This window comes from Phycodurus eques, chromosome 16, assembly GCF_024500275.1.
Source record: "Phycodurus eques isolate BA_2022a chromosome 16, UOR_Pequ_1.1, whole genome shotgun sequence".
Taxonomy (NCBI): Eukaryota; Metazoa; Chordata; class Actinopteri; order Syngnathiformes; family Syngnathidae; genus Phycodurus; species Phycodurus eques.
The window spans coordinates 365,897-393,653 of NC_084540.1; the positions used below are offsets into that span (position 1 = coordinate 365,897).

The 27,757-nt window shown below is 41.1% G+C and overlaps 1 protein-coding gene across 2 annotated transcripts; it reads left to right on the forward strand.

The window, feature by feature from the left end:
- The first annotated feature begins 510 nt into the window (after window positions 1-510).
- tlcd4b (TLC domain containing 4b) lies at window positions 511-24,098 on the forward strand. 2 transcript variants are annotated; one of them, XM_061701115.1, is made up of 7 exons: window positions 511-812; window positions 10,597-10,749; window positions 11,793-11,882; window positions 15,533-15,591; window positions 15,848-15,942; window positions 16,090-16,163; window positions 18,567-24,098. In XM_061701115.1, the coding sequence occupies exons 2-7, from the start codon at window positions 10,604-10,606 to the stop codon at window positions 18,916-18,918; spliced, it is 816 nt and encodes a 271-aa protein (XP_061557099.1). In that variant the 5' UTR covers window positions 511-812; window positions 10,597-10,603; the 3' UTR covers window positions 18,919-24,098. The 2 variants fall into 2 exon arrangements, with proteins under 2 accessions (XP_061557099.1, XP_061557100.1); XM_061701116.1 differs by lacking the exon at window positions 511-812 and adding an exon at window positions 1,657-1,755.
- Window positions 24,099-27,757: the final 3,659 nt, after the last annotated feature.

Here is a 27,757-nt window from a genome sequence, read left to right on the forward strand (position 1 = left end):
TCATCACCGTCCGGCTGTGGACAAATGAAAATGGAGACAAGTTGTTGGAGAGATTCTAGTCTACATCCTGACGACCGTCGAGGTGCCCTTGAGTAAGGCGCCGATCTCACCACCCTTTGCTCAAGGAGTGCAGCACTCCTGGCGTGCCCCTTTTATTTCTCCTTGCATGCTTGCATGTGTGTGATCTGGTTCACTGTGTGGTGTAAATTGAATTTCCTCATGGGGGGTTATAATGAATATAATAAATCAAATGACATATTGTATCGTTTTATATATATATATATATATATATATATATATACATATATGTCACATCGGAAGCTGATGATTACATTCCCACTGTATAATATGATTATGGTACAGCATCCGTTCTTAGACGTATGAGTTATGTCAATTTGAAGAAGATTCTGGCCTTTGTTCCTCGAGGGCGTTGCCTTTGCAGGGGGCGTGTGCAGGGCGGAGGGGGCGGGTACTTTATGGCGTCACATGTCTGTTCTGCCTGTCAACAAAATAAAGCGAGTTTGAACTTTTCATTCTTGGAAACATATTGCAGACAAGAGAGAGTAGCGAGAGAAACATCTTTGCTAGCAAGTTGTAATGGTGGCTCTGACGTGTTTACGCGGCACAGGAAGCTTTGTGTGTTTGTGTATTTTCCTTTTGTATTTTTTTTTCAAAAGCCCTCTCTGTGGGTCGCACGGGCGAGCTGGCGGTTTAGCCGACTTGCTAGCTGTCGTCAAGTTGGAAGAAGTGGACAAGACGGTGGCTAAACGGGAGCCCATCCGACCGACACAGACCTATGCGACGGAGAAAAGGTAACGCGGCTCTTACTACTGCCACGTCAAATACAAGACGTGCCAACGTTGAAGGGCTCGTTTGACGTCAAATGTGATGTTTTACCGTGTCGGGCTCGGGGCTGGGGCTCGGGCTGGGGCTCGGGCTCGGGCTCGGGGCTCGGGCTGGGGCTCGGGCTGGGGCTCGGGCTCGGCTGTGCTCCTTTCCCGATTAGCCAGTGGCCGCAGCGAGCAACATTTCAAGCAATAACAAATTGACCCACTGAAAATCCTTCTTGGCACTCGGTCCACGCCTAACGGAGCGCGAAGACGCTTAACCGCTGCCCGCATGATCTCGCCATTGCCCGCGATGTTGGAAATTGAGTTGCGAAGATGAGAAGTGTGCCAATGCACTTGACAGGTGCGCTGCCGATTGGCGTGTTTGAATATTTGTCTGCCAGAATCCAAAACCAGCCGTGATTCAGCCTCCATTCTTCGACTCAAGGCGGCGCGAAGATTTTGGCTGGCTGATTATTTTCACTCGAGCTGCAGACACACTGTTGCGATGGAGCAATGGCAAGGTTGGATTTCCAGCGATTATTTAGCTGTAGACGAGATGTGACGGGTGGCGATTTGCTGACAGCGACAGCATAGCCGTGTGGAACAAGGTCAAATGTGGACGTGGGAGCGGATCTCCGATCCGCCGGCTGCCAGCCGCAGTGAGGAGCTTCCGTGTTGCTTCCTCCCGCGGGGGCTCGCCGGGTGAACAATGCACATGAATTATTCAGACGCGTGCAGCAGACGATCGTCGCGCACGGCTGCCACGGGGGTGGCGTGGCTCCTCCATCCGAGCTTGCCTCTGCTTTTTCTTCCAGGGAATGGTGCATTCGGAAAGCTCGATAGAGCAGGACTCGCTGTATGATGAAACCCGCATTACGCCATTTAAATGTGATTCCTCCTCTTTACTACAGTGGCACCGTGAATTGTGAGTTGAATTTGTTCAGTGGCCTTACTCGTATGACAAATACATTTCCCCATTCAAATGAAATGAAATGTTATTAATCTCTTCTAGCCACCCGAAAAAACACTACCATTTTGTGTTACTGTATTCTGTAAATGAAAATAACGCTAGCTAAGCAAAAAACCGGTATTATAAAGTAATTACTAGAGCTACGAACGTGTGAGTGGTGAGTCAAATCAACTCTTGAGTGAAACAGAAAAACTGAATTTTCGCATTCGAATCGCAACCATTCAAAGAACAGCGTCCGACTTATCTTATTCTGATGACAGCTGCAACTGTTGCCACACCGCATTTACTTACTTACTTACTTACTTACAACACAATATATTCCACAATTGTGGTGTTTACCATACGTGCAAATCCGTCGCCTTTCGGCGAAATTCGCCGTCTTGAACTCAAAATAGGCCATTTACGTGAATCGTAGAGCACTGCGCTCCTTGAACGCTGGCAGCTAGATCCATTCCACGCATTCACCATCCACACACAGATGTAATTGTGAATATGACTCCGGGCCGGACTAATATGTGCCCTGAGTTTCCGCCTGTGCGCTCGGGACCTGGTTTGGGTAAGTCGCAGGAATTGACGAGACCAGAAAAAAACTTATGCTGTTAAGAAGTAACGGTACTTTTACTCCGTTACGATGATCGAAATGTCACTCCCTACTTTCATTGATCAATTATTGCTTATTTATCAACTATTTCGTGCGCGAGACTACGATTTAGACTTCCGCATCGGGCGCTATTTGCGCCAATCCAGTTCAAGCGCGAGTGATGTTTAAGTCTAGTTTACTAACCAGCAAAAGAAAGTCACATGACTCGATAAGCCAGCCCGGCTGATTGTCGTGGCTACGTGGCGGCCGTTTTGGGAAGGTCGTCGTTACCATGAAGGCAACGGCACGCTCCTCGTGTTTACATTTCGACGAATAAAAACAACAGCTTTCACGTATTGTACTATTTGTCTGGCACTGTCTGCCCAAACGTGGCTATTTCAGCTCACTTATAACTTGAGAAAACACCCTGCAGTAAATTGCAGATGTTTTGGGGGGAGTTTTGTGCACACGCACACGCACACACACACACACACACACACAACAACAACAGAATTTGCACATTCATATTTTATTTTGTATTATTTTTTTTTTGTTAATTGATTTTCTTGCTGTGGTAAAAAGAAAAATCTGAAGTTACTCACTATTTACTCAGTACTTGAGTAACAATTTCACTGTACTATTTACTCTTACTAAAGTAATTTTTTGGAGGACTACTTTTTACTTATCACGTTATTGTCAAGTAACTACTCTTACTTGAGGACAATGTTTGGCTACGCTACCCACCTCTGGAGCGGACACCCTCTGTTGCTGCTCTTACAACATTTTTGCTCATCAGATCAGCCAGTGTCGTATTTGTTGCACTGGTCTTTTGTATTTTCGCGTTGAGGTGCTGCGGGTCGTGGCCCTGGTTGCGGTCCCAGCGGAACCACGAAGCACACGTATCATCAGCGACAAGAGTTGATCCGCTACTCCATCTTGTATTAATTGGGAAATGCACCTACAATTATCTAATTAGTTTACGGATGTTAAATGTATTCAGCGACTGAGCGATGTTAAGGATTATGTCACAACACAGAATGAACTAACTTCAAATTCAGAAACGGTCAATAAAAACTGAAAAATATTGTATTTAATATTTTTCTGGTGGATGAATTTGGGATTAGCCTTTGAAGTTGGTAATAGTGAAAAATGAAGTGAAACGGACTGATTTTAGTCAATTATTTTCCAGAATGAGAGGGCTTAAAGATGAGGATGCTATTCATGTGGCACAGTTTGAAGCAGGCATCAGGTGCAAGGGGAGAGGGGCCTGGCTCAAGTTGGAGGCCAAAACAAAAAAGCAAAGAAAATGAAATGAGGCAAATTTAATTCTAATCTAATCTAACCCTACTTGAGCGGTGTAAATACAGGTTTTTCTGTGTGAAGACAATTTATTTTGCCTTATTTTACTCTTCAGAGTCTTCCAGATTGTTTAATCTATGTTAAAATCAAAAACATTTTCTGCTGGGGCCCGGGGGATCCCCCCAGACCTCCCTACAAGTTTTTTTACAATTGTTTAATCACCTTTTTCATGCCTTTGGTGACTTTGTGCGCATTGCTTCTGCGCATGTACGCATTGTTGGTATATTACTAACATTTCAAACTACCTGTATGTAAAATACATGATCTCATTGGATAGAAGATAGAAACATGAGTAAATTGAGCCGTAGTTTGTAAGAATCTGATAAGGATTAAGGATTTGATGCCACTTTTTATGTCGCAAATCAGCCCAAATTTACTTGTCCCAAAATTCAACGCTATCGACTCTGATAGTAGCTAATAGACACTAGGGCTGGGCGATTATGGAAAAAAAATAATCATTACGATTATTTTGATTGATATTAAAATCACGATTGAATACGATTAGTCATTGATATTAAAACTTAGCATTAACCTACCAAAACTCTACTAAATATAACTTCAGAGACCAATCAGAAAATAAATGAGTAATAAGTAACATTTTATATTAATAATAAGAAACAAAAATAAATACCTGCTGTTCCTGCTGTGCACATTTTTTCCTCTTAGGGGCAGTGTGGTGCATGAATAGATATACACACATTAAGAAAAAAAGAGTAGAAGAAGAAAGTCGTGATTAAACTTTATTGATATATCTAATTTTTCAAAGATTAGGAAGAATATATGCCTGTGAGTATTGTTATATTGGCTGTCTGTATGTGTTACTACAGAATTCTTGTGTGAATATTTGTTAAATCCCTCCTGTAACTTCTAATGCTAATTAGTAGGGTTTTCCGTTGAGTGCTAGCATTGAGCTGGCGATGTTTCTAAAATGAAGTTTGTGTTGTATTTAAAACCATAATGTGTGTTTAGTTTTACAGTAAACTACTACTGGGGTGTCAATAAACAGCTGAAAGCACGCTCAGGGAGGGCTAAATAACATACAAGTACGTCATGCACTTGAAAGAAACAGGTGAATTCAGGCTGCTTTTGCAACGCAGGAACTTGCATACATACCGTGCCATTCAGAATGTTATTTGTTTTTCTTTGAATATAATGGTTTTATGATTGTTAGAAGCCAAAATTGAAATCACGATTAAATTTTGATTAATCGCCCAGCCCTACCAAATTGCTAGCTTCCAACATTACCACAAATAATCACTAATATCAATGCTGTGGTCCCACACTGAAGCCCTACAGTGTCTATAATAGCTCATAGACACTGTAGGGCTGCACGATTATTGCTAAAATATTAATCACGATTATTTTGATCAATATAGTAATCACTGTTATTAATCATGATTATTCCTCATGTTAGGGAAAAATCTTTATTTTTATTGCACTTAGGCCTGTCACGATATTTACTATATCGACTTATCGTTCGATAAATAAAATTGACACTATAGTTTTTGCGGACTCGATAAATTGTCATTGTTATGGTGTGCCGGCGGGGATCACACAGTGAGCCGACAGAGTTGGACGCCTGTCTCATTAGCCGCTAGTGGGCTCATGGAACGCCGATGGACAGATACACTCTTGCCGGTGGTTGCTCCATCCAGTACTCCACAGACTTGCTCCACGTGCAGCATATAGCACACAACAGAGTCACTGGAGAGAAAGGTAACTCTTTATTGTGTTCACTAGTCTGCGAGCTAACGAGCCAGCCCATGAGCTAACGAGCTAACCCGCGGCTAATGAGCTAGCGAGATAAGGAGCTAAACAGCTCGCTTTTCGTTTGAAAGTCCATGTCAATATAGTGAATTGTCAAGAACGGGTACATCTCTGTTGTTCTGCTTGACCATTGGTCAGTCATGCATGGTCACAAACTGCAAAGAACTCGACAGTCGTGATATCCTTTTCTGTTTACTTGCGTTTTTTTCATTGCGGTCAGGCCAGCCGAATTGTTGAAGTCAAGGAAGCCGCTACAACGAATGTTAATAGTCTCTGACCGTAACACACAGCCTCTCTAAATAAAAACAATACAATGATTTGCAAATCATGTTCAACCTATATTTAATTGAATACACTACAAAGACAAGATGTGTAATGTTCAAACTGATAAACATGATTGTTTTTAGCAAATAATCATGAAATTAGAATTTTATGGTTACAACACGTTCCAAAAAAGATGGAACCGGTGGCAAAAAAAGTTTATGAATGCTCATCCAACACCTGTTTAGAACATCCCACAGGTGAACAGGCTAATTGGGAACAGGTGGGTGCCATGCTTGGGTAGAAAAGGAGCTTCCCTGAATTGCTCAGTCATTCACAAGCAAAGATCTGGCAAGGTTCACTTCTTTGTGAACAAGTGCGTGAGAAAATAGTCCAACAGTTTAAGGACAATGTTCCTCAACGTACAATCTGGAGAAATCACTGCATGTTAGCGGCAAGGCCGAAAACCAAAATTGGATGCCCGTGACCTACGATCCCTCAGGCGGCACTGCATCAAAAACCGACATCAATGTGTACAGGATATCACCGCATGGGCTCAGGAACACTTCAGAAAACCAATGTCAGTAAATACAGTTCGGCGCTACATCGGTAGGTGCAACTTGAAACTCTACTATGCAAAGCAAAAGCCATTTATCAACAACACCCAGAAACGCTGGCGGCTTCTCTGGGCCCGAGCTCATATAAAAAGGACCAATGCAAAGTGGAAAAGTGTTCTGTGGTCCGACGAGTCCACATTTCAAATTGTTTTTGAAAATTGTGGAAGTCGCGTCCTCCGGGCCAAAGAGGAAAAGAACCATCCGGACTCTTATAGACGCAAAGTTCAAAAGCCAGCATCTGTGATGGTATGGGGCTGTGTTAGTGCCAATGGCATGGGGAACTTACACATCTGTAAAGGCACCATTAATGCTGAAAGGTACATACAGGTTTTGGAGAAGCATATGCTGCCATCCAAGCAACGTCTTTTTCATGGCCCTCTCCTGTCTGTTGTCATAGGTTTTTTTTTTTTTTTTTTTTTTTTTTTTTTTTTTTTTTTTTTTCTTCTCTCATACAGTGGCTGGATGTTTATTCACTAAGCTGCAGAGTACCAAGCAAGGGGTACAGTTTTTATTTCGGAGGAGGTCTTTAGTCATACAATGGATTTTATATTACATTTTTACAAACACAGATGTTGTTATAACTTGTGAGTTTCGGCTTGTCTCTTCAGGGGTCGCCACAGCAAGTTACTCACAGGATTTGTTTGGCACAATTTTTCCACCAGGTGCCCTTTCTAATGCAACCCACCCACCCATTTATTTTATTTTATTTTTTTAAATATGGGCTTGGGAGTAGCCATGGTTGCTGGTTAGCTATTGGTGCACTGGCCAGTAATCGAACCCACGCCATCTGCATGACAGTCAGCATGTACCACTATTCTACCAGTGCAAACAAATAATAATGTTAGTGGTACTCCGGTCAATCGGCCACCGATCATGATCAGCAGATTTTTGTGGAAAACACCTGATCGGCGCTCATTTCATTGCCAATCACAAAAAAACTATCGTACTTTGCAGTCTGCAGAGAATGTGCCCAGTGTAGCGCAAGGCTGGGCAAATCTGAGCGTTCTATTGACACCCCAGTTGGAGTTTACTGTAAAACTAAATGCACAACAAAAATAATTACCCTAGTTTTATATGAAAATACTGAACATTGTTTAAGAAATCGTCAGTTTATGCTAACAGTTAATGGAAAACGCTATTGACGGGCTAGCTAAAATTAGCATTTGGTCATGGGAGGAATTTACTGTACCTTCAAATATTGACTATTCACACACAAGCGCCGTAGTAACAATTACAGACAGTTAATAGAATACACACGGGCCTATATTCTTCCAAATCTGTGAAAGATTAGTTTGCTGTCACGCGACATTCGTCTTATACTCTTTTAATTTACAGTAAACGAGGAACTCCATGCATGCACCGCACCACACACCTAAGAGGCTAAGGCGTGAACAGCAGATATAGTTATTGACTGTGACAGGACAGGGTTTTTTTTTTTCCTTATTATTTTAATGTATAATTATTTCACTTGTTACTAATTTATTTTCTGGCTCTTTTTAAGTTATATTTAAAGTTTGTTTTTTGTAGTTAAATAAAAAGTGCACAAATTGATGGATGCAATTAAGTGGATGGCAGAATGGGCGCAGTCAGAAAAGTGCAGCGCTGTGCACCTTTTCTGACTGAAGCATACGGGAAAATATGCCCTATGGTGACAAGATAGGAAACCTATCAAGACGGAAAACCAAGTCAACGCTGCACAGAGCGTTTCCTGGAGGAGCTATCTCCTGGTGTTTGAAAAATAAAAACTTGTAATCATGTCACTTGAAATTTTCTTGTTCATAGACTATCCATCCATCCATCCATTTTCCATACCACTTATCCTTACTAGGGTGACAGGGGGTGCTGGAGCCTATCCCAGCTGACTTTGGGCGAGAGGCCAGAACTGGTCGCCAGCCAATCGCAGGGCACATAGACACTAACAACCATTCGCTCTCACATTCACAATTACGGACAATTTAGAGTCTTCAATTAACCTACCGTACATGATTTTGGGATGTGGGAGGAAACCGTAGTACTCTGAGAAAACCCATGCAGGCACGGGCAGAACATGCAAACTCCACACAGTCGAGGCCGGAATTGAACCCGGGTCCCCAGAACTGCGAGGCGGATGTGCTCACCAGTCGCCCGCCATTCATAGACATTAAGCATTAAATCAGAATCAGGCACTTGGACCAGCAGTGTAAAGCCCTGCAAGGAAGCAATTATTCTATGGTGCGCCTGCCCTTTAAGATCCAAAGAACCAAATTCATATCTGTATTATCATGGAGTACCCTGCAAATGTCGGCACAAATGAACAAAATGTCAGTACCGTAGTCACAGACTTTGGTTTATTTATTTCTGCTCACAAGCAGCCACCAAACGCTTGCAAATCTTTTCATTTCATGCAAATATGTGCTCATGTACGCTGACTTTCCTTGAGTCCTACAGTATATCGTTACTCATCACAGTGGCCTGCCAAAACACATCTTAATCTTGGTTTAAATGACGTACTTTACAAGAGACCCGTACCTGTGTGAGTACCCCACAAAGTCTATATCTTTCTCAACCCTTATCATTAGCTTTCTAAACTGAGTGGTTTAAATGGCTTACATAAAGTTGCTTCTTTAATCAGAATTCATCAGGTCAGACTCCAGACTCTCATGGGTCCATGTGTTTTGTAATCACTGATAAAGGACAGATTTTTTTGTAGAATACAGTTCTTGCAACATGTTTGTTCTAAAATTTTACTCCAAGATGAAAAGTCTAACCAATGGATGAAGCCCCCACAATATATTTTTCTGGTGAAAAAGGCCAGCCACCCTGAACAGTTTAGAACAGTGTCTGCATGTGAGTTTACGACATGAACTAGTCTGAAAACAGATTAGATTACAATCTGAGCTGTTGTATGCCGTTTACGGGAAATTGATCAGTACATTGCGATACTGTGTAGTGCCTGGCTATTGCTAAATGCAATGGATGTAAGTCAATAGAGCCCTGTTCAAAGTTTTTGTAATATAAAAAAAATGAGGCCAACATAAAGCATTTCAAAACTTATTCCACCATTAGTGTGACCTATAACCTGTACAACCCAATTGGGGGAACTTGAAATCATCTTTGAACAATGAGATCCCTAGTATGCTATGCCGTGGATGCTCTGCAGAACATGGTTGGTGCTGGAAGATGTGATGACAAACATGTCAGGAAAAGCCTACTAAAACATCTGAACTTCATTTGGGGTTAATAAGAGGCTTTTTAAATGATGGCAGGTGTGCTGAGTCCCATTTAACATGAGTTTGAATGTGATTAGTTAATTCTGTGCTATAAGTGGGTGTGCACACTTTTGCAAACACATCTCACTATCTTTGTTGTTTATCATATTAATTATTTATCTTGGTCAAATGTTTTTATATCACAAATACTGGCATTTAATTAGGGATGTATAGACTTTTTATTTCCTCTTTATCTTTATGAAAACCTTAAAAGGTAGAAGTGCTGAGATCACCACGAAGGCTAAATAATTGTAACTTGGATCATCATCCAGTTGAACATTTGATACCCCCCACCTCACTTGCCTGAAATTGGGCACGGATGAATGATCGTCGGTCTGCGGACACATTTGTCGCCAGCGATTTTTCACCAAATAATTCTGTATTTAATAAGTGTATACCGCAAACGTTCAATGCTCCAGTCTTGCACTGATCGCTGAGTCCTCTTCCGCATATATGACGTCACCGTGCGAGACGAGACTAGAAATGATGACAACCTGTTCTTCCCCGCCCCCTCGCAGAATTACGCCACACGCCGGATTTGCGCTAGTCAGGAAAGTAGAGCCCTGAAGCATCCGTGGTCTCTTAAATCTTTCAGCTGGAATTGTGGTTTTAGCTTTTCAGCCTTCCCGTTGCACCCAGAGTTTTGTTTTGTGTTTGAAACAACTTGTAGTGGCTCGTTATTGTAATTTAAGATGCCCGTTTTTCTGTTTCTGCTATTGTGTTTTTGTTCCTCAGTGGTCCTTAATGGCTCTTCTGTTGTTTGTCTTCTTTCCACCGCTACAAAGCGCCAGGCTTGTAAGAAGCTCTCAGGTCACTTATGTTATGGGTTCTCATCTTTGGATTCATGTTGTTCCTTGAGGACAGAATGAATTTAGCAGTCGCCCTGTGTTGGGAAACCTCAACTGACCCTGAGTGTTGCTCTCCCCCATCCTTTCCCTTTTCTCTGCCCTTCTGTCATCTTTAGGTGAGGGATGGAGATGAGAGAGTTGACTGTGGTAGCTGGTAGCTTTGTGGGTTTCCAGCTGCTCTTCTCTGCGGCCAGTCCTTTACTCTCTTCAGCCATCTCACCAAGTTATGGATCATTGCCTCCCACTAAGCATACTGAGTGGAACTCCAGGTGAGTTGCAGCAACCAAATAATTATCGTCACAACTAGGTTGCTCCGTTTCTCTTGTCACGTGTCAACTACATGGAAAATGTTGCTCAACTTTTTGGCCAAAGAATGGAAATGACACACAAGCAATCAGAATAACAAAGAAAGCTAAAACGAACATCAGCACACAGTAGGGAGACCAAACAGGAAAACAAATCCTTCATGGTGAAAATGTGTGTTTTTGAAAAATCCTCACACTGAAAGGATCTTGACGGTAATCATTTTCAGTTTGCATAAGACAAAAGGCTTTTAAAACACTCGAGAAAAAATGTGAATAAAATATGATGACTAAAAGATTCAACTGAATTTCACTGGACTTCTTCATGTTTTGAGATAACCAAGCCAATATCAACTTAGAAATGAAAGAATTTCACCACAGCTTTCGATTTGAATTGGCCTCTGAAATTCAATGACGCTGTTTTGGATGAAGCAACTGCTCTGTTGGAGACCCTGCTGTGCTGCTCAGTCAAACCAGAATTATTCCACACAAAAACAGCAGTGATCGGAAGACTGCAGTAACAAACATGGGAGTGAAGTTCAGAGGGCAAACCTGTAATTTGAGTTGCATAACGCCCCTTATTGACGCCACGTTATTAGATTCCTACCAATACTCAGTTAATATTTAAATGCATGGGTTTCTTTTTACTAATAGCCCACAACAAGTTAAAGGGCAAGACTTGTGGATCAACACTGTGGCCAGCCATTGCATAACCAGACAGCTTTCAACTTGTTTGTTTTGTCACCATGACTTAAGTGCGAGAAGGGAGGCCGTGTTTTCAAAGAATGTTGAATGAACATAACTACGTAAATTCATGGACTGTTTTCCTTTAGCTAATTGTCCTTACTCTAATTTTTACTCGTTGCAACTTCATTGACTTATCTTTTTACTTAAGCTCACAATGAACTTGTGACGCTTACGTTGGTCTGTATGGATAGAGCGTTTTTTGTCAGCTTCTTCGTTTTTATAAAAAAAAATTTAACGAATGCAATGCATGTGTTGTCCTGCAGGTTGGTGTCAACCGTTCACGCTCTGATAGTGGGATTCTTTTGTTTGTACATCCTATGCTTCGATGAGGCGGTCAACGCCAATCCTGTCTGGTAAGAGAAACCCGTGTCGTGAAGACATTCAGCCAAATAAACGAGACATTCAATATTGAATCTTGAAAAAGAGAAATGTATATTACCATCCATCGTAGGCTTTCATTATTACTATTTCACTTCTCCCCTACAACGCTCCTTCCTTCCCCCTAGCCTTCTTTCTCTGTTCCCCTTCCCGTCTTTTACCACCTCTTCTTCTCCCAGCACCCAGACTCGAGTCATACCAACAAGGCTCCTTTTCACAAAATAATCTCAGCCTAATCTTCTGCACTCTCTCCCCATGTGTGACCAGTACCATCCTTGTCTCACTATCTGTCTGTTGCAACGCCCTGACATCTCTGTCAAATCAATGCAGTGCACCTCCTTCTCTCTTATTATCTCTCTGTTGGCCCCGGTCAGTGTTGCTCATAGAGTGAAATAGGGAGAAAAGAAGATGGGTGTGATGGGCTACTGGGGGTTCGGTGAAGAAGGAGAGGGGGCAAAAGGGGAAACAAGCTGCATTTCTTCTAGTCCCGAGAACTGGAATCCTTGATTTTAATTCCATTCACGAGGCGAGCAAAAGGCGATTTTGTTCGAAAATATTTGAATTAGTAGTTCTAGTTTAAGCCTTGCACATTGCAACACAGTCTGAGACTTGTTTGATTGAATTTCTCAGTGTTTCCACCCTCCCTAACCACATATAAAGACAAATGTCCTTGCAACACCTAATCCCTCAGCCAATCTGATTGTGTTGGAACATCATTGGGAGCCATAGTACAAAAGCACCATTGTTCTACCTGCGACTGCTGCCGTGGCCACAGCCAAACAAGCTCCAATAGAAGAAAGACAAAACAATGCGATTTAAGAGAATCAAATATATAATTAAATATCCAAACGGTCACTAATCATGTAACAGTTTTGTTAAAGGCTTAGTATTTTGACTATTTAGACCTCCATAGACTCAATCCATCATGGATTTAGTATTCTTTGTCTCCTTCTTTTCCTTTCGGTTTGTCCCGTTAGGGGTCGCCACAGCATGTCATCCTTTTCCATGTAAGTCTCTCTCCTGCATCCTCCAACTGCCCTCATGTCTTCCCTCACCACATCTACAGTTTCAACCTTCTCTTTGGTCTACCTCAACCTGTCTTGCCTGACCGCTCTGACCTCATCATCCTTCTACCAATATACTCATTATCTCCCCTCTGGACGTATCCAAACCTTCGAAGTCTAAACCCCTAAACTTCTAGCCTTACTGCCTTTCTACCTGGTCTCCTGGACACACAATATAACAACCTTTCTACTAATCATCATGTCAATCAACTCCCGAGATTTTCCTGTCATAGTCCCAATTTTCCAAGTCCCCACATTCAGTTGTAGGCTCTGTGCTTTCCTCTTCTCTTTTGGCCGAAGAACCCGCTTTCCACCTCTCCTTCGTCTTCGACCCACAGTAGCTGAATTTTCCCCGGCGCCCTGTAGGTTAACGGCATCGGGACGGACATTGTTAACCCCGGCCACGACCGATCCGGTATGAGATCGTTTAGATGATCACTCATATTTGTTTGGCAAAGTTTGAAGCCGGATGCTCTCCCTGACGCAACCCTCTGCATTTATCCGGGCTTGGGACCGGCCTACAGTTTGCACTGGCTTGTGCCCCCCATAGGGCTGCATTCTAACTTGGACTTAGTATAAAAGTGTCAATTTCCTTTAAAAAAAAAAAAAAAAAAAAAAAGAAAGAAAACACCTAGGTTTTGTCACACATGTGTCCAGAAAAGCCCCCTCTGACAGCTACTTCTGTTTGACCCAGTTGTGTATCCGCTTTGGCCATATTTGCTAAGACCACCCCCTTTCGTCTAATTGTTTGCCTCCATATCGAAGACCCACTTGTGAGAGCACACGTGTTTATGTTGACAGCGCTGGCTCGGAGCACAAAAGGAAGGCAGATATCTTCGCTAGTGACATAGATAAGCTCGAGAAATTCCAATTAGCTGATTTCATGACTCTCGGCAGAAAAACGTCTGGAACTCTGGAATGTGTGGACGATTTTAATTCATATTTCACATGTTTACTGAGGTCCCATAGAGACAATATTGCATCCCAAATACTAGAAAAAGTTGGTTTGGAAAAATTTGTCCCCTTTAATGTCAATTTCAGGTAATTATAGAGCTGACTGACAACCAACGAATTAGAAGGGTTCGTGGGGGGGGGGGGGTACGGCACGGCACGGCGCGGGATGGTGTAGAGATTTGTCCAGGGTGTGCCCTACTTCTCATCCTGTCTGATGGGATCAGCCCTCACCCTCCACCACCCTGCACAAGTTGAGCAGCAGAGAAAATCGTCCCAAATTTGTTCTTCCGTTTAGCAAGAAATCATAGAAAAAGTTCAGCTCAATATTAATTTACTTTGGAAATTTTCCATTACAAATGTAATGATGTTTCACTGTGTGTTTTGTACATTTGCAAACCATCACATTTCAAAATACTGGCAGGTCTTACCACTACCCAGTCCACAAACATGCTGGATAAAAATGTTCTGCTCAGGAATACCAATATTTTCCCATAATTTAAAAACATTTAGTGGGTTAGGGTTTGGCATTCATAGTGGCATGGTTGACAGAGCTTATTGTCGTGCAACTGCCGTGCACAATTTCCCTGCGATTCAGGGTGATTAATCCAGGATGTAGTCCACCTTTTGCCGCAGATGTGACTTTGAACATGACAAGTGGAACAGAAAATGGATGGATGGGTTAGGGCAGTGGTTAGAATTTTGTTTTATTGCTTTGCTGTTAAAGATTAAATGCAAATGTACAAAAAAAGTTAAATACAACTCAACTGTACTTGGGCAAGGATTCTTTTGTAGCACGAGAGGAAGCCCACTTATCACAAGAGGTATGCATACTATGCTTTAAGAGTCCCTCGGTTGGAGGGCATTCACGGATGGCATGACTTTTATGCCAATTTACAATTCCGTGCAGTTATTTATCATTTAGAGTCAGAAATCTTAAAAAACAAATTAAGTATAAAACACATTATCACATACATATATTACATTACAGTATACAGTACAATACAAAAATGCCATTCTACTCACTGCATCTGTTATGCCACCTCCTCCCTATAGGTACACTTAACATTTTATGATGATTATTTTTTTTCTACATGTACAATGTGTAAATTTCTATTTGACAGTGGCATCTTGAGATCATCCATGAAAAAACAAGAGCTGCCGTCCATTATGGGTGCTCGTGTTATTAAAGTCTGTGCAAATACTAGCTCTGTTACACAGACTTTGACCCACTCATTTGCTATACAACACATGACTGTGACTGCTACCAGGATCAGATGTCTTCGTCAGCCTCATTGTTATTTGGGACGGATTCTATTTGCAAGGACACCTAAGAGTCATCAGGTTATGGCTCTCTGTGATGCAGATACTTGCATAAAAGATTGAATTGCATCATTTAACCTGTATTGCTTCACTTATTCACAGCCTCAATAACTTGGTGCTCTTATTAAGATAATATACTGTAAATATGTAATCTCAGCTGCTGTCAAAGCACATCAGCAGCAAACAATCACTAGTGAATAATTTGAATGAGATTCATGATAAGTGCGACGTGCATTACTAAGCAGCGGAACCCTTTTTTTAACACCATGTTCTTTGCCATTCCACAGGGGGGACCCCAGTATGGTCAAATTAAATGTAGCCATAACCTGTGGCTACCTACTGTATGGTGAGTTGTTGTGTTATCAACACATCTGTCATCATCTATATCCTTGCTCAGGGTCAATCCATACTGATGATATAAAACACCTCACACAGCATTGTCCTCTACAAAACATACAGAAACCTGTAGAGTTCTTTGCTTTGTGCACAAAACACGATATCCATATTTTTAACCTTTCTTCCACTGATAGTTAGTCCTGATTTGGTGGATATGTACACAATACCATTTTGTCAGCTCTATTTTAATATCCCACCTTTTCTAGATTTGTTGCTGCTTGCATGTAATTGGAGCACTATGGGGGACAGATTTTTTGTCTGTCACCACTTGGCGGCGCTGTATGCATATGGATATGTGCTGGTAAGGCCTCTTTTGGATCAAAACAAATGTATACCGCCTAACTCTTTTGAATCCCCCGTTAAATTACTTATTGTTTTTTTTGTTTTTTGTTTGTTTGTTTGTTAGATTTTTGTATTTGTAATAACTTGTTTCTTTGGGTAATTTCAGACACGCGGCGTGCTGCCCTACTTTGCCAACTTTCGTCTCATTTCAGAACTATCCACACCCTTTGTGAACCAAAGGTGAGTAGGTACGAGTGGCACCGCATTTAAAAAAAAAAAAAAAAAAATATATATATATATATATATATATATATATATATATATATATATATATATAAAAATATATATATATTTAAAAAAAATATATATATATATACATATATATATGTGTGTACATATATATATATATACATATATATATATGTGTGTGTGTGTGTGTGTGTGTGTGTGTGTGTATATATATATATATATATATATATATATATATATATATATATATACACACACACACACACACACACACACGTACACACACAGGTGCTATTGACATGAAAATTTCACCAGATGTTGGGAACAACCCAAGTGCATCACTCACTGTATTTGTTGTGACAACAGTATCTGCTAATTCCAGGTCTTTTTGAAGCTCTCCACAGGTGGTTCTTGGCTCTTGGACAACTCTTCTGATTATTATTTGCACTCCTGTCACAAATCTTGCGAGGAGCACTTGATCGAGGCAAATCTATGGTGGTATAACTGGCTTTCCACATACCATAATTTCTCATGTATAATATACATACCCCCAAAGTTGACCTCAAAATTCTGGAAAACCCTTCTGCCTATGTATCATGCATTTTTAAAATGCATGATTTTGCTTCTACCCATATGATCAAAACATGAAGTATTATCTGTATTTTGTTAGTTTTTTTTCAAATAATTATTCTGAAGTGAAGCACTTTATTTGAACATGTAATCCTTTTTTTAATTTACTTGCTCTTATTTTGAAATTCACAGCCCTACTTTTCCATCCATTTTCTTTACCGCTTATCCTCACTAGGATCGACGGCTGCTGGAGCCTATCCCAGCTATCTTCGGGTGGGCTGCACCCAATCGCAGGTCACATAGAAACAAACAACCATTCGGACTTACATTCACACCTACGGGCAATTTAGAGTCTCAGCCCTTCTTTTATTTAGTAAATTAGAAAACACACAGTTGTGCTCATATGTATTTGATTACCCAGGCAGAATTTGTAAGACGGGTAAAATTCATTAAAGAAAACATGGACCAGGGGAAACATTTTATTTTAATGGGATTCAAATTAAACGGTCAAGCATTTCAGACAAACATTATCATTACACAAAACATAACCATAAAGAAATTAATGATGGTTGTTGTTCGGACATCAGTCATATTTAAAAATATATATATAAATAAATAAATACATTTCTCAAATTCTGCCAGGGTATTTAAACTTATGGGCACAACTGTACATGCAGTCATGCAGTCATACGTACCCCTGTCATATTGGAATGAAAGTGTAGGCTACACTTTTTTTTTTATAACCACTAGGTGGTGGTGGCATTTTGGAATGAAAGTGTACAGCTTTTTCATAACCACTGGATTGCGGCATACATTTATAAAATGTGAGTTTTTTTTTTTTTTTTTTTCCCCTCATTTGTCCCTATACCTATGTATAATACGCACTATTGACATTTGACAAAAAAAAAATTGGGGGGGGGGGGGGGGAAATATGCGCATTATACATGAGAAATTACAGTATGTATTATGGCCCCAACCCTGCTCACTGGAACGTTCAGAAGCTTAGATATGCGCTTGTAACCAATGCCATCGTTATGTTTTGCAGCAATGACTTTGCAATGGTCTTGAGAGAGCTCTTTGGTCTTACCCATCATGAGATGTGTCTTGACTCACACCTTTGCAGTGAGACCTTTTTGTAGGCCATCCATTAGGGCTGAAACAGCAGCTATTCATTTGCACTAACAAGGGCTGGATTGCGGTTTGATTATTGATTAGATTTTAGGTGTGTCTTGGCTTTCCATGCCCTTTTTCATGTGTTCAATTTCCCTGTTTTGTTTTTTCTGTGTCATTTCACATTTTTACACACACCTTAATTTTTTATCTTATTTGTTCTACTTTCTTTTTATGTATGGATTACTTGGATCGTTCCCAACATCTGGTGAAAATTTCATGTCAATGGCACCTTCGGAAATATTTAGTGACAAAAATGGCCGCTGTATATTCGCCACATGTACCATGTTATACAATATTACTTATAAACACATATTCATACTTCTCCTTCAGCTATATTGGTTAATCTTTGACACACAAATTTCTGGGCCTAATATTAAAAAATAATCACATACTTCTTGAAATTTACCTAATGGAAAATAATACTGAAAGTATTGCATAGTTGTTTTAAAAGGGTTAAAAATATAATATTTGATATGTAATAAGTAATTTTAAAAGATTTAAAGTGGAGACAAGATGAATATATAATCATTTTCCATTTTTGGGGAAGACGAAAAAGGGTGGATATTGGGTGGATGTAAAAAAAATATTAAGGGTTAATGTTGGAGTTCCACATTTTACTTTGCACGTAGCTGAATACTTTTGTCTTTCTAGGTGGTTCTTTGAAGCATTAAAATACCCCCGCTCAAACAGGATGGTGGTAGTAAATGGTGTCGCGATGACAGTGGTCTTCTTCCTGGTGCGCATTGCTGTCATGCCAACCTACTGGGCAAGTGTATTTTCCACATTTGGCACTGAAGACTTTGAGCGCCTGGGCTCGGGTGCCCAGATAGCTTGGATTACCTCCTGCGTAGCCCTTGATATCTTGAACACTATCTGGATGTTCAAGATCACTCGAGGCTGCTACAAGGTAATGGCCGGATCGAAAGCTCAGAAGGATAAAGAAAGAGTGGAGGCATCGACCTGCTCGGACAAGAAAAAGCATGCCAACAACCACACAGACTAAAAGAGAACAGAGGGACACAAGCAGGGGGAGAAGCTGCACATCTAGGACGATCTCCACCCTCAAATCCTGAAACTCAGCCCTCGATCTTCCTGACGTTGACCAATAGAAGTTGGTGTAAGTCCTCAGGTTCGAACCCAGACACAAGACATGGGGACTCAATCAAGCACCAGCCTTTGCAGCCTCGGTGGTTTTCACTGGCAGGTGAGCATCCTGCTGCTCTTTGTTGCAGACGATGAGATGGCGCTCACAAGTACACTTTTTTTTTTTTTTTTTTTTTTAAACCCGCATCTTGCCCCCCTTACCTCTGCTTTCGTTCAACATCTCCACCTTTGTGTCTCGTCTCACATCAGCCAAAGCCCAATCCTTTGAAGTGCCTGTGAGCAATAGGCTAGTCACGGTTGAATAAGACCGCAGTTTAACACTTAAATGCTCCCTCTCTGTTGGCCCTTTTCTACTCTGTCCAAATTCCAGGAGATGTAGCATTTGAGGCCCATACTAAGTCTGTGAATCGACAGGGCTCTTGTCTTAAGCGCACCAGACCTCGACTAAAACGGAACAACACCACAATGCCTCGTCTCCAGTATTTCCTGCTGTGGCCTCTTTGTACTAGTCACCAGCCATTGCCCTCATAGCCCACTCCGATTGGAATTACACACAAAAATCAAAAGACTAAGATCATACGTGTACGAAATAGAGACACATCGTAGCAGACATCTGTAGCTTTGTATTTGGCTCCTCTCGTCCAACTGTCGATTTGGAGCCCTCTTTGTGCTCTAATTTTGCATAGCCTTAAGCCCTTGTCAGTCTGAGTAACAAGACCATATTAGACTCATCACATCATTTGCCTCACTGGATTGGGCTTCACTTTTTATTTTTTATTTTACTTGTTCCACCTACACCCTTCCACCCCCTTGCCTTATCATCAGCACGCTTTTACTTTTTCCTCTCTCTACTCTCTCACGTCCTTCATCTCTCAATAACAGAAATAATCAAGGTGGAGGCCAAGTAGATGTGTGGATGAACAACAGCCTTTTCTTTCCTTGACTCCAAGTTTTGTATTCGATGCCCTACTTCAAAACCAGCATGGTGCGTTTTCCTTTTTTTCCCCCTATTAAGCAGTTTTTTTGTGTTTTTGTTTTTTAGCAATTTCACCAAGCAATATAATGTATTTTTAAAAGCAAGAATTTCTAATTATTCAATTCATTTTTGATGTATCATTTCAAACCAAGCCAGAGTTTTTGGAATGCTCCCACCGGCAATGTGGCATTCTGCATGGTCGTATTTGTATGGTGGCATTAGCCTCATTCCCACTGAACGGCATGTTTCAGTTTACCACACTACAGATGGGATCAGTAAATCCAGACGTGCAGCTGTTGGAGTTTGAACTGCATCGACCTAAACCTCTGCTATGGTTCAATGTTATTCTGCTCAATAAGGCACCGGCATTGAAACGGGAGTGGAAAATTTCAAGAAAATAAAGCAAAAGGCTGCACTGCAAAGTGCAGTGTGCGGACAGGAACTACAGTGGGTACGGAAAGTATTCAGACCCCCTTAAATTTGTCACTCTTTGTTATATTGTAGCCATTTGCTAAAATCATTTAAATTATTTTTTTCCTCATTAATGTTCACACAACACTCCATATTGACAGAAAGAAAATTAATTTTTTTAAAAAGAAAAACAGAAATATCACACAGCCATAAGTATTCAAACCCTTTGCTGTGACACTCATATATTGAACTCAGGTGCTGTCCGTTTCTTCTGATCATCCTTGAGATGGTTCTACACCTTCATCGGAGTCCAGCTGTTTGCGCTTATACTGTTTGAACTTGATTAGGAAAGCCACACACCTGTCTATATCAGACCTTACAGCTCACAGTGCATGTCAGAGCAAATGAGAATCATGAGGTCAAAGGAACTGCCTGAAGAACTCCGAGACAGAATTGTGGCAAGCCACAGATCTGGCCAAGGTTCCAAAAACATTTCTGCTGCACTTAAGGTTCCTAAGAGCACAGTGGCCTCCATAATCCTGAAATGGGAGACGTTTGGGACGACCAGAAACCTTCCTAGAGCTGGCCGTCCGGCCAAACTGAGCAATCGGGGGAGAAGAGCCTTTGTGAAAGAGGTGGCTGAGCTCCAAAGATACAGTTGGGAGATGGGAGAAAGTTCTAGAAAGTCAACCATCACTGCAGCCCTCCACCAGTCGGGGCTTTATAGCCGAGTGGCCCGACGGAAGCCTCTCCTCAGTGCAAGACGCATAAAAGCCCGCATGGAGTTTGCTAACAAACACCTGAAGGACTCCAAGATGGTGAGAAATAAGACTCTCTGGTCTGATGAGACCAAGATAGAACTTTTTGGTCTTAATTCCAAGCAGTATGTGTGGTGAAAACCAGGCACTTTTCATCACCTGTCCAGTACAGTCCCAACAGTGTAGTGTGGTGGTGGTGGCAGCATCATGCTGTGGGGTTGTTTTTCAGCTGCAGGCACAGGAGGACTGGTGCCAATCGAAGGAAAGATGAATGCGGCCAACTGCAGGGATATCCCGGACAAAAACGTTCTCCGGAGTGCTCATGACCTCAGACTGGGCCGAAGGTTCACCTTCCGACAAGACAATGACCCTAAGCACACAGCTAAAATACCGAAGGAATGGCTTCAGAACAACTCCGTGACTGTTCTTGAATGGCCCAGCCAGAGCCCTGACTTAAACCCAATTGAGCACTTCTTGAGAGCCCTGAAAATGGCTGTCCACCAACATTCACCATCCATCCTGACAGAACTGGAGAGGATCTGCAAGGAGGAATGGCAGAGGATCTCTAAATCCAGGTGTGAAACACTTGTTGCATCATTCCCAAAGAGACTCATGCCTGTGTTAGCTCAAAAGGGTGCTTCTACTAAATACTCAGCAAAGGGTCTGAATACTTATGGCTGTGTGATATTTCAGTTTTTCTTTGTTAATAAATCTGCAAAAATGTAAACAATTCTGTTTTTGGTTAATATGGGGTGCTGTGTGTACATTGAGGGGGGGTGAACTTAAATGATTTTAGCAAATGGCTGTAATATAACAAAAACTGAAAAATTTAAGGGGGTCTGAATACTTTCCCTACCCACTGTACAATACACACAAGGAACACTGATTAGAATTTTCCTTGAAGTATAATCCTGAATGTTTTTTTATGGTGCTTGTTTTCTTCCCTTTTAATTCATTCCATTGCAATCTGTAAGGAAGCCAGCCGATTCTGTCAACCAATCAACAGACTACTTCAAAAACAGACGTACACAGAAGTACTGAAAAGTGGGACGGTTCAGTTCAAATATTCTGGGACCCTTGTCAATGGAAATGCATGAGCGCAAGGTGGAATTGAGGCTATTGATCTATTTCTGTGACGCCTTCGAGGAATGGTCAGTATAGATAAATGGCATCTATACATAAATTGCACCTTTTGCTCTGAACATAGTGAATGCATGTACTTCTCCTCTCCCAGCATGTCTCCCTCCACTTGCACAGTAGCTATACATGCGCACGCTGTTTGGCTAACTAATACATGTACAAGTCAGCGGTTCAGATTTGAGTGTAGCCACACGACCAGAACGAGATAACGGGCGCACGTGAAAGTCGTCCTCTGCATGTTTCCTTTTTTGCGTGCGTCTTTTGTATTTCTCAGTGGATACACAGTGGGTTAACGTTGGACTTTTTAACTGTAGAACTAAAAAAGAGAGAGCGAGAGAGAGAAAAAGCACACTCCCGATGGAGCAATAACTCTTGACCTCCTGGATTTCTGTCTGTCACCACAGAGGAGAGGCTGACACATCCGGTGCCTTTTACAGAAATATGGACTAACATTTTGATAAGCATGAACTTTCTAATGCGAATATCCTCTGATATGATTGTCATTTATGTACTCCTCTGTATTCCATGTGTATACTCAATGTATACTGTATATTTTTATAATATGCCTGCACAATGATTAATCCGGCCAAGTATTAATATAATCCAAAGATGATCGGGGAGGCTGTCATGTGCTCTTCCGTTGGCCTCTTGACAACAGACGGCCACGTCTCCATGAATGTTGTCATTGGTTTCATGAGTGACATTAACAGTATCCAGCGGTATGAAGAATGGAATCGAGATGTATTTATTTTTTGGACATGAGATCTTTAAATGAAATAATGAAATGGTAGGCTAATGTCTCACTATGTTAGCCTCCTCAAAGCTGTGAATAGACGAGAACTACAGTGAAAGACTACAAAAGTGGAAGATTTCCCGAGGTCAGTAGGACACTTGTGGCATGCTGGGAGTTTGGCTCATGCACAAAGTCAAAATTAAACCAGACCTGCTTGTTAATGGACTGGACTGTTGGAACTGTTGTTGTCAGGGTTTTTGTGTTGTTGTTGTTGTTGTTGTATTTTTTTTTTTTTTTTTTTTTTTCGTTTAGTTTAAAATTAATATAAAACCGCTACAAAAGTGCTTCATCGCACATGTTGGGGCTGGTCAGAAATCAATTGTTTCCAGAAGGCTGCTTATGATTTTAAGTGTGTGTACTGTTTTATCAGGTTTGAAAACCACTTTGCCTTTATTTCTTTTGAGGAGGCCAGTGTTATAACAATACAGGAGATATTGTAAGGACTATATTTAATACTACAGTATATACAGTAGATCTAAAACGAATAGATCACTGTACCATCCTGCTTTTTAATTAGTTCTATCAGAGGCTAATTGATTCCCTGTCCTTTGGGTTAGGGTTATTAGGGTACAATTTAAAAATAAAAAAATAGAAAAGCAGCATCACAGTTAAACTATCTTGAGGTTATGCACGTTTGTTTTGTTTTTGTCTTCAGTTGATGACATTGAATGACTTGAATTACAGAGTCACAATCAGGACGTGTGTAAGAACCTCCTTATCAATCACCCTATAACTGGAAATATTGTAGACAATTCAATTTAACACTTTTAATGACTTGCCACCATGTTCTGTTTTTCTTACCTTTTGTCCCATTGCCTTTATTTTATGGAATGTCATATGTTAAGTCTTTTGTTTGTTTTGCTGAATCTTTTTTTCATTTTTTTTTTTTTTTTTTTTATGGGTGAGCCAGCCAAGACCACACATAGGCTTTTTTGGGATCCTCTGTGACGTGGATATATAATGGTTGTTATCTACAATAACCATGTAATCGTAGGGATTAAAACATGAGATTTACTTGAAAGTGTTCTTCAATAAACTTGAAGACAAAGAGAAGCTAGCTGCTGGTGTCTTTCATTGTGACTCGACATTACTTGTTGCTCCTTGTGCTGAACTTTCTTTAACCTGCTAAAACTTTCTGTTTTTTTTCCAAACACGGATTAGTGTATTTGTGGTGTGTCTGTATCACCACGAACTTATTTTTGTATATAATGAGTAGTATAGTACAGCATAAATCTCCCTATTAGCTCCTAGTTGACACTGTAGTGGCGTTGTCCCCCAGGTATGTGTGTGTAGGGAGATAAGAGGAACTATTTAAAAGAAAAGAATGAAAAGTGAACCTTCCGGAAGGGGGAGCCTCAGTTGACTGAAGCTATCTTGGCTGTGCATGCACGTGAGAGCTGCGAGCAGTCTTAGGGGCTTGGTCAGAGTTGTGTGAGGAGCTTTACCAAACATGGTCACATACAGTAACAAGAGACTCAATGAAATTTTCTCCTGCTACGACAGTCTGCGGTCACAGGAACAGCAGCACCTGGACACAGATGCACAAAAAAGCAATGGTGGCGCTCTATTCATTTATTTTATAAGATTGCGAGAGCATCATATACGTTTTCATAACCTGGGTCCCTCTGCAAAAGAAAGCCACAGTCTTCCATCAGCTGACTTTTTTTGAAGGCAACTTGAATGAAATTGATGTCTCTATAAATGCCGGGTCTTCTCTTTCCCCCTTTACGAGTTCCAATGTGTTTTGAATCTGTCCTTTATGAGCACTGACCAGCCACGATAGTATACTGCATCAGTTAATTTCATATACAAATGGATCAGAATGAGCTGCCTATTTCAGGAGGAATTTATGTTGACGGTCTTTTCCAGACTTGGAGAAACAAAAACTAATCAAGAATCAACATTCCAGACATCACAGCCATTATAAACCAAGCTGATTTTTTACAAGGTGCTTAAAGCCCCCAACTGGCATTTGATAGAAATAACTTTAGAGCAGCTTGTTAACGACTGGCACCTAAGTGTCATCAGCGACCTCACCCTGGAGATGTCTTCTGTCAGGAGCCCATCCCAGCCTGTCAGCTGGAGGCTTCAAAAATATTGTTACCTCATGCAGTTCAAACTAGAGGCTGTTTTTTTTTTTGTACGTTGGTCAAAAGGTATTTGTTGTTGAAGCATTTGCAATAGTTGAAATTCTTAAACACTGTTGGAGTACAAATATGTTAACATACAGTACAACTTAAAAATGTCATTCATGGTGTGAATGCATGAACATGAATGTCATTCTGGTTTCTATTACTGGATATATACTATTATGTGGAAAATGTGAAATGCTAAACATTTTAACAGGCAGTAATATCAAAGGGAATAGAACCTCAAATGTTGAACACAACCTCTTCCATAGCTGGTTGACTCACAATATGAGTTCTAATTTCAATGTCATTGCATAAAATGGAATGCAAAATAATTAATTCCTTGCTCAAACTGTCACAATCATAAAGCAGTACTAAACTGTAATAACTCTACAGGCCATGTTTTAGTTGTGGTGGCAGAGCGATAAAGGCGATGGACTTAAAATCCATACAAGTCTGCAAGCTGAGTTAAAAAGCCTGCTGACAATGTGAAACGTTTGCAGAACTTCTTCGTCGGCTTTGGTTGAGCTAGCGTCAATGACACTAATGTTGACATTAAAACGTCAAGGTTAAGGTTATTGTGGCTGAGTGGTTAAGGCGATGAACTTGAAATCCATTGGGGTCTCCCTGCGGAGGTTAAAATCCTACCAACAACGTTGGTTCAACGCGCCCTTTTGGGAAGTTATCTGGCTTCTGAAAATGTTCAGGGACCAGACTTTTGAAGTTTGTTCTGATGTGTCAGGATGGCCGAGTGGTCTAAAGGGCCAGACTCGAGTGTGATTTGGGGCTTCTGGTCTCCAAATGGAGGCATGGGTTCAAATCCCACTCCTGAAAAGTACTTTTGGATTTGTAATTATTGACTTGGCTGATGGGACTTATCAGGGACCAGACTGTTCTAGGATTTGGTTTGTTTCCCAAAATATACAAGCTTTAACATGTCAGGATGGCTGATTGGTCTAAGGTGCCAGACTCAAGGTGTTCTTCCTTCCTCAGCACTTGCAATAATGCTAATGTTAGCATCAAATGGCAGTATTGTAAGTTGTCGTGGCCAAGCGGTGAAGGCTATGGACTTAAAATCCATACAAGTCTCCAAGCTTAGTTAAAAAAAAACCTGCTGACAATGTGATACCTTTGCAGACCATCGCTCTTTCGGCTTTGTTGAGCTAATGCTGTCGTTGACACTAATGACCAGACTGTTCTAGGATTTAGTATGTTTCCCAACATATACACGCTTTTACATGTCAGGATGTCTGGTCTAAGTTACCAAACTCAAAGTGTTCTTCTTCAGTGATTTGGAACTGGACTCCAAATGGAGGTGTGGGTTAAAAACCTAAACCTAAGAAGTACTGCTGGGACTCAGACCTCAGGAAGATTAGCTTTCGTGTGTTGCAAAAGCTAATGGGGATCCAAAAAACAATAAACTGCTGAAAGAGTGGGCATTGACTTGGAAAATGGTTAAGGCAATGCACAACAAATTCATTGGGGTCAACCCACATACGTTTGCGTTCTGAAACTTACCTTTATGGCTAGTGACTTTTCTGCGTTGGTGACAGTATTTCATTAATGTTAAAATTAGCACTAAAACCCCACTTTCAGGTTGTCATGGCCAAGCGGTAAAGGCGATGGATTACAACTTGTTGCGGTCTCCTCGCACAGGTTTCAATCGCGCCGAGTAAGGCGATGGACTTAAAATCCATACAAGTCTCCTAGCTTAGTTAAAAAATCTTCTGACAATGTGATACCTTTGCAGAACTTCTCTCTGTTGGCTTTGGTTGCGCTAGCGTTGTCGTTGGCACTAATGTTGACATGAAAAAGTTAAGTTTGAGATTATTGTGGCTGAGTGGTTAAGGGGATGAATCCAATGGGGTCTTCCTGCGTAGTCAGGATGGCCGAGTGGTCTAAGGCGCCAGACGCCAGGTCTAACTCCTTCCTCAGTGATTTGGGGCTTCTGGTCTCCAAATTGAGTGTGGGTTATTGCTGAAAGAGTGGGTATTGATTTGGGAATTGTTAAGGCGATGGACTACAAATCTATTGGAGTGAAACTTACCTTCATGGCTCCTGACTTTTCTGCTTTACGTTAGCTATTTCATTGATGCTAATATTAGCATTTAGTCGTTTCAGTTTGTCGTGTCCGTGCTAATGGCGATGAATTAGAAATGTATTGGTTCCGATACACAAGCAATAATGCTAATGTGAAGGTGTGACTGGTGCCTCAGCAAACACAGACTTCTGATGAAATAAAGGAGTCGACAGGTACTCTCGACAGGTGCAGGCTGTTGTAGGTTATAGTCTTCACCTGGCTTCTGGGATTTTTCAGTGCCTTTTAGCGGTGTGACGATTCATTCATTGTATCAATTTATATTCCTACGATCCAACCGGGTGGGTCTTTTTTAAAAGGTAATCAATCGATTTTATTGACACTCGTAAATAACGCATTCGATTTATGCACGGCAGACTTTACATGGAGGCGTGTATGTGTTGTATTTCCAAGAAAAACGCTTGTAATTGCTTTTCTTAGACGCTTTATTTTC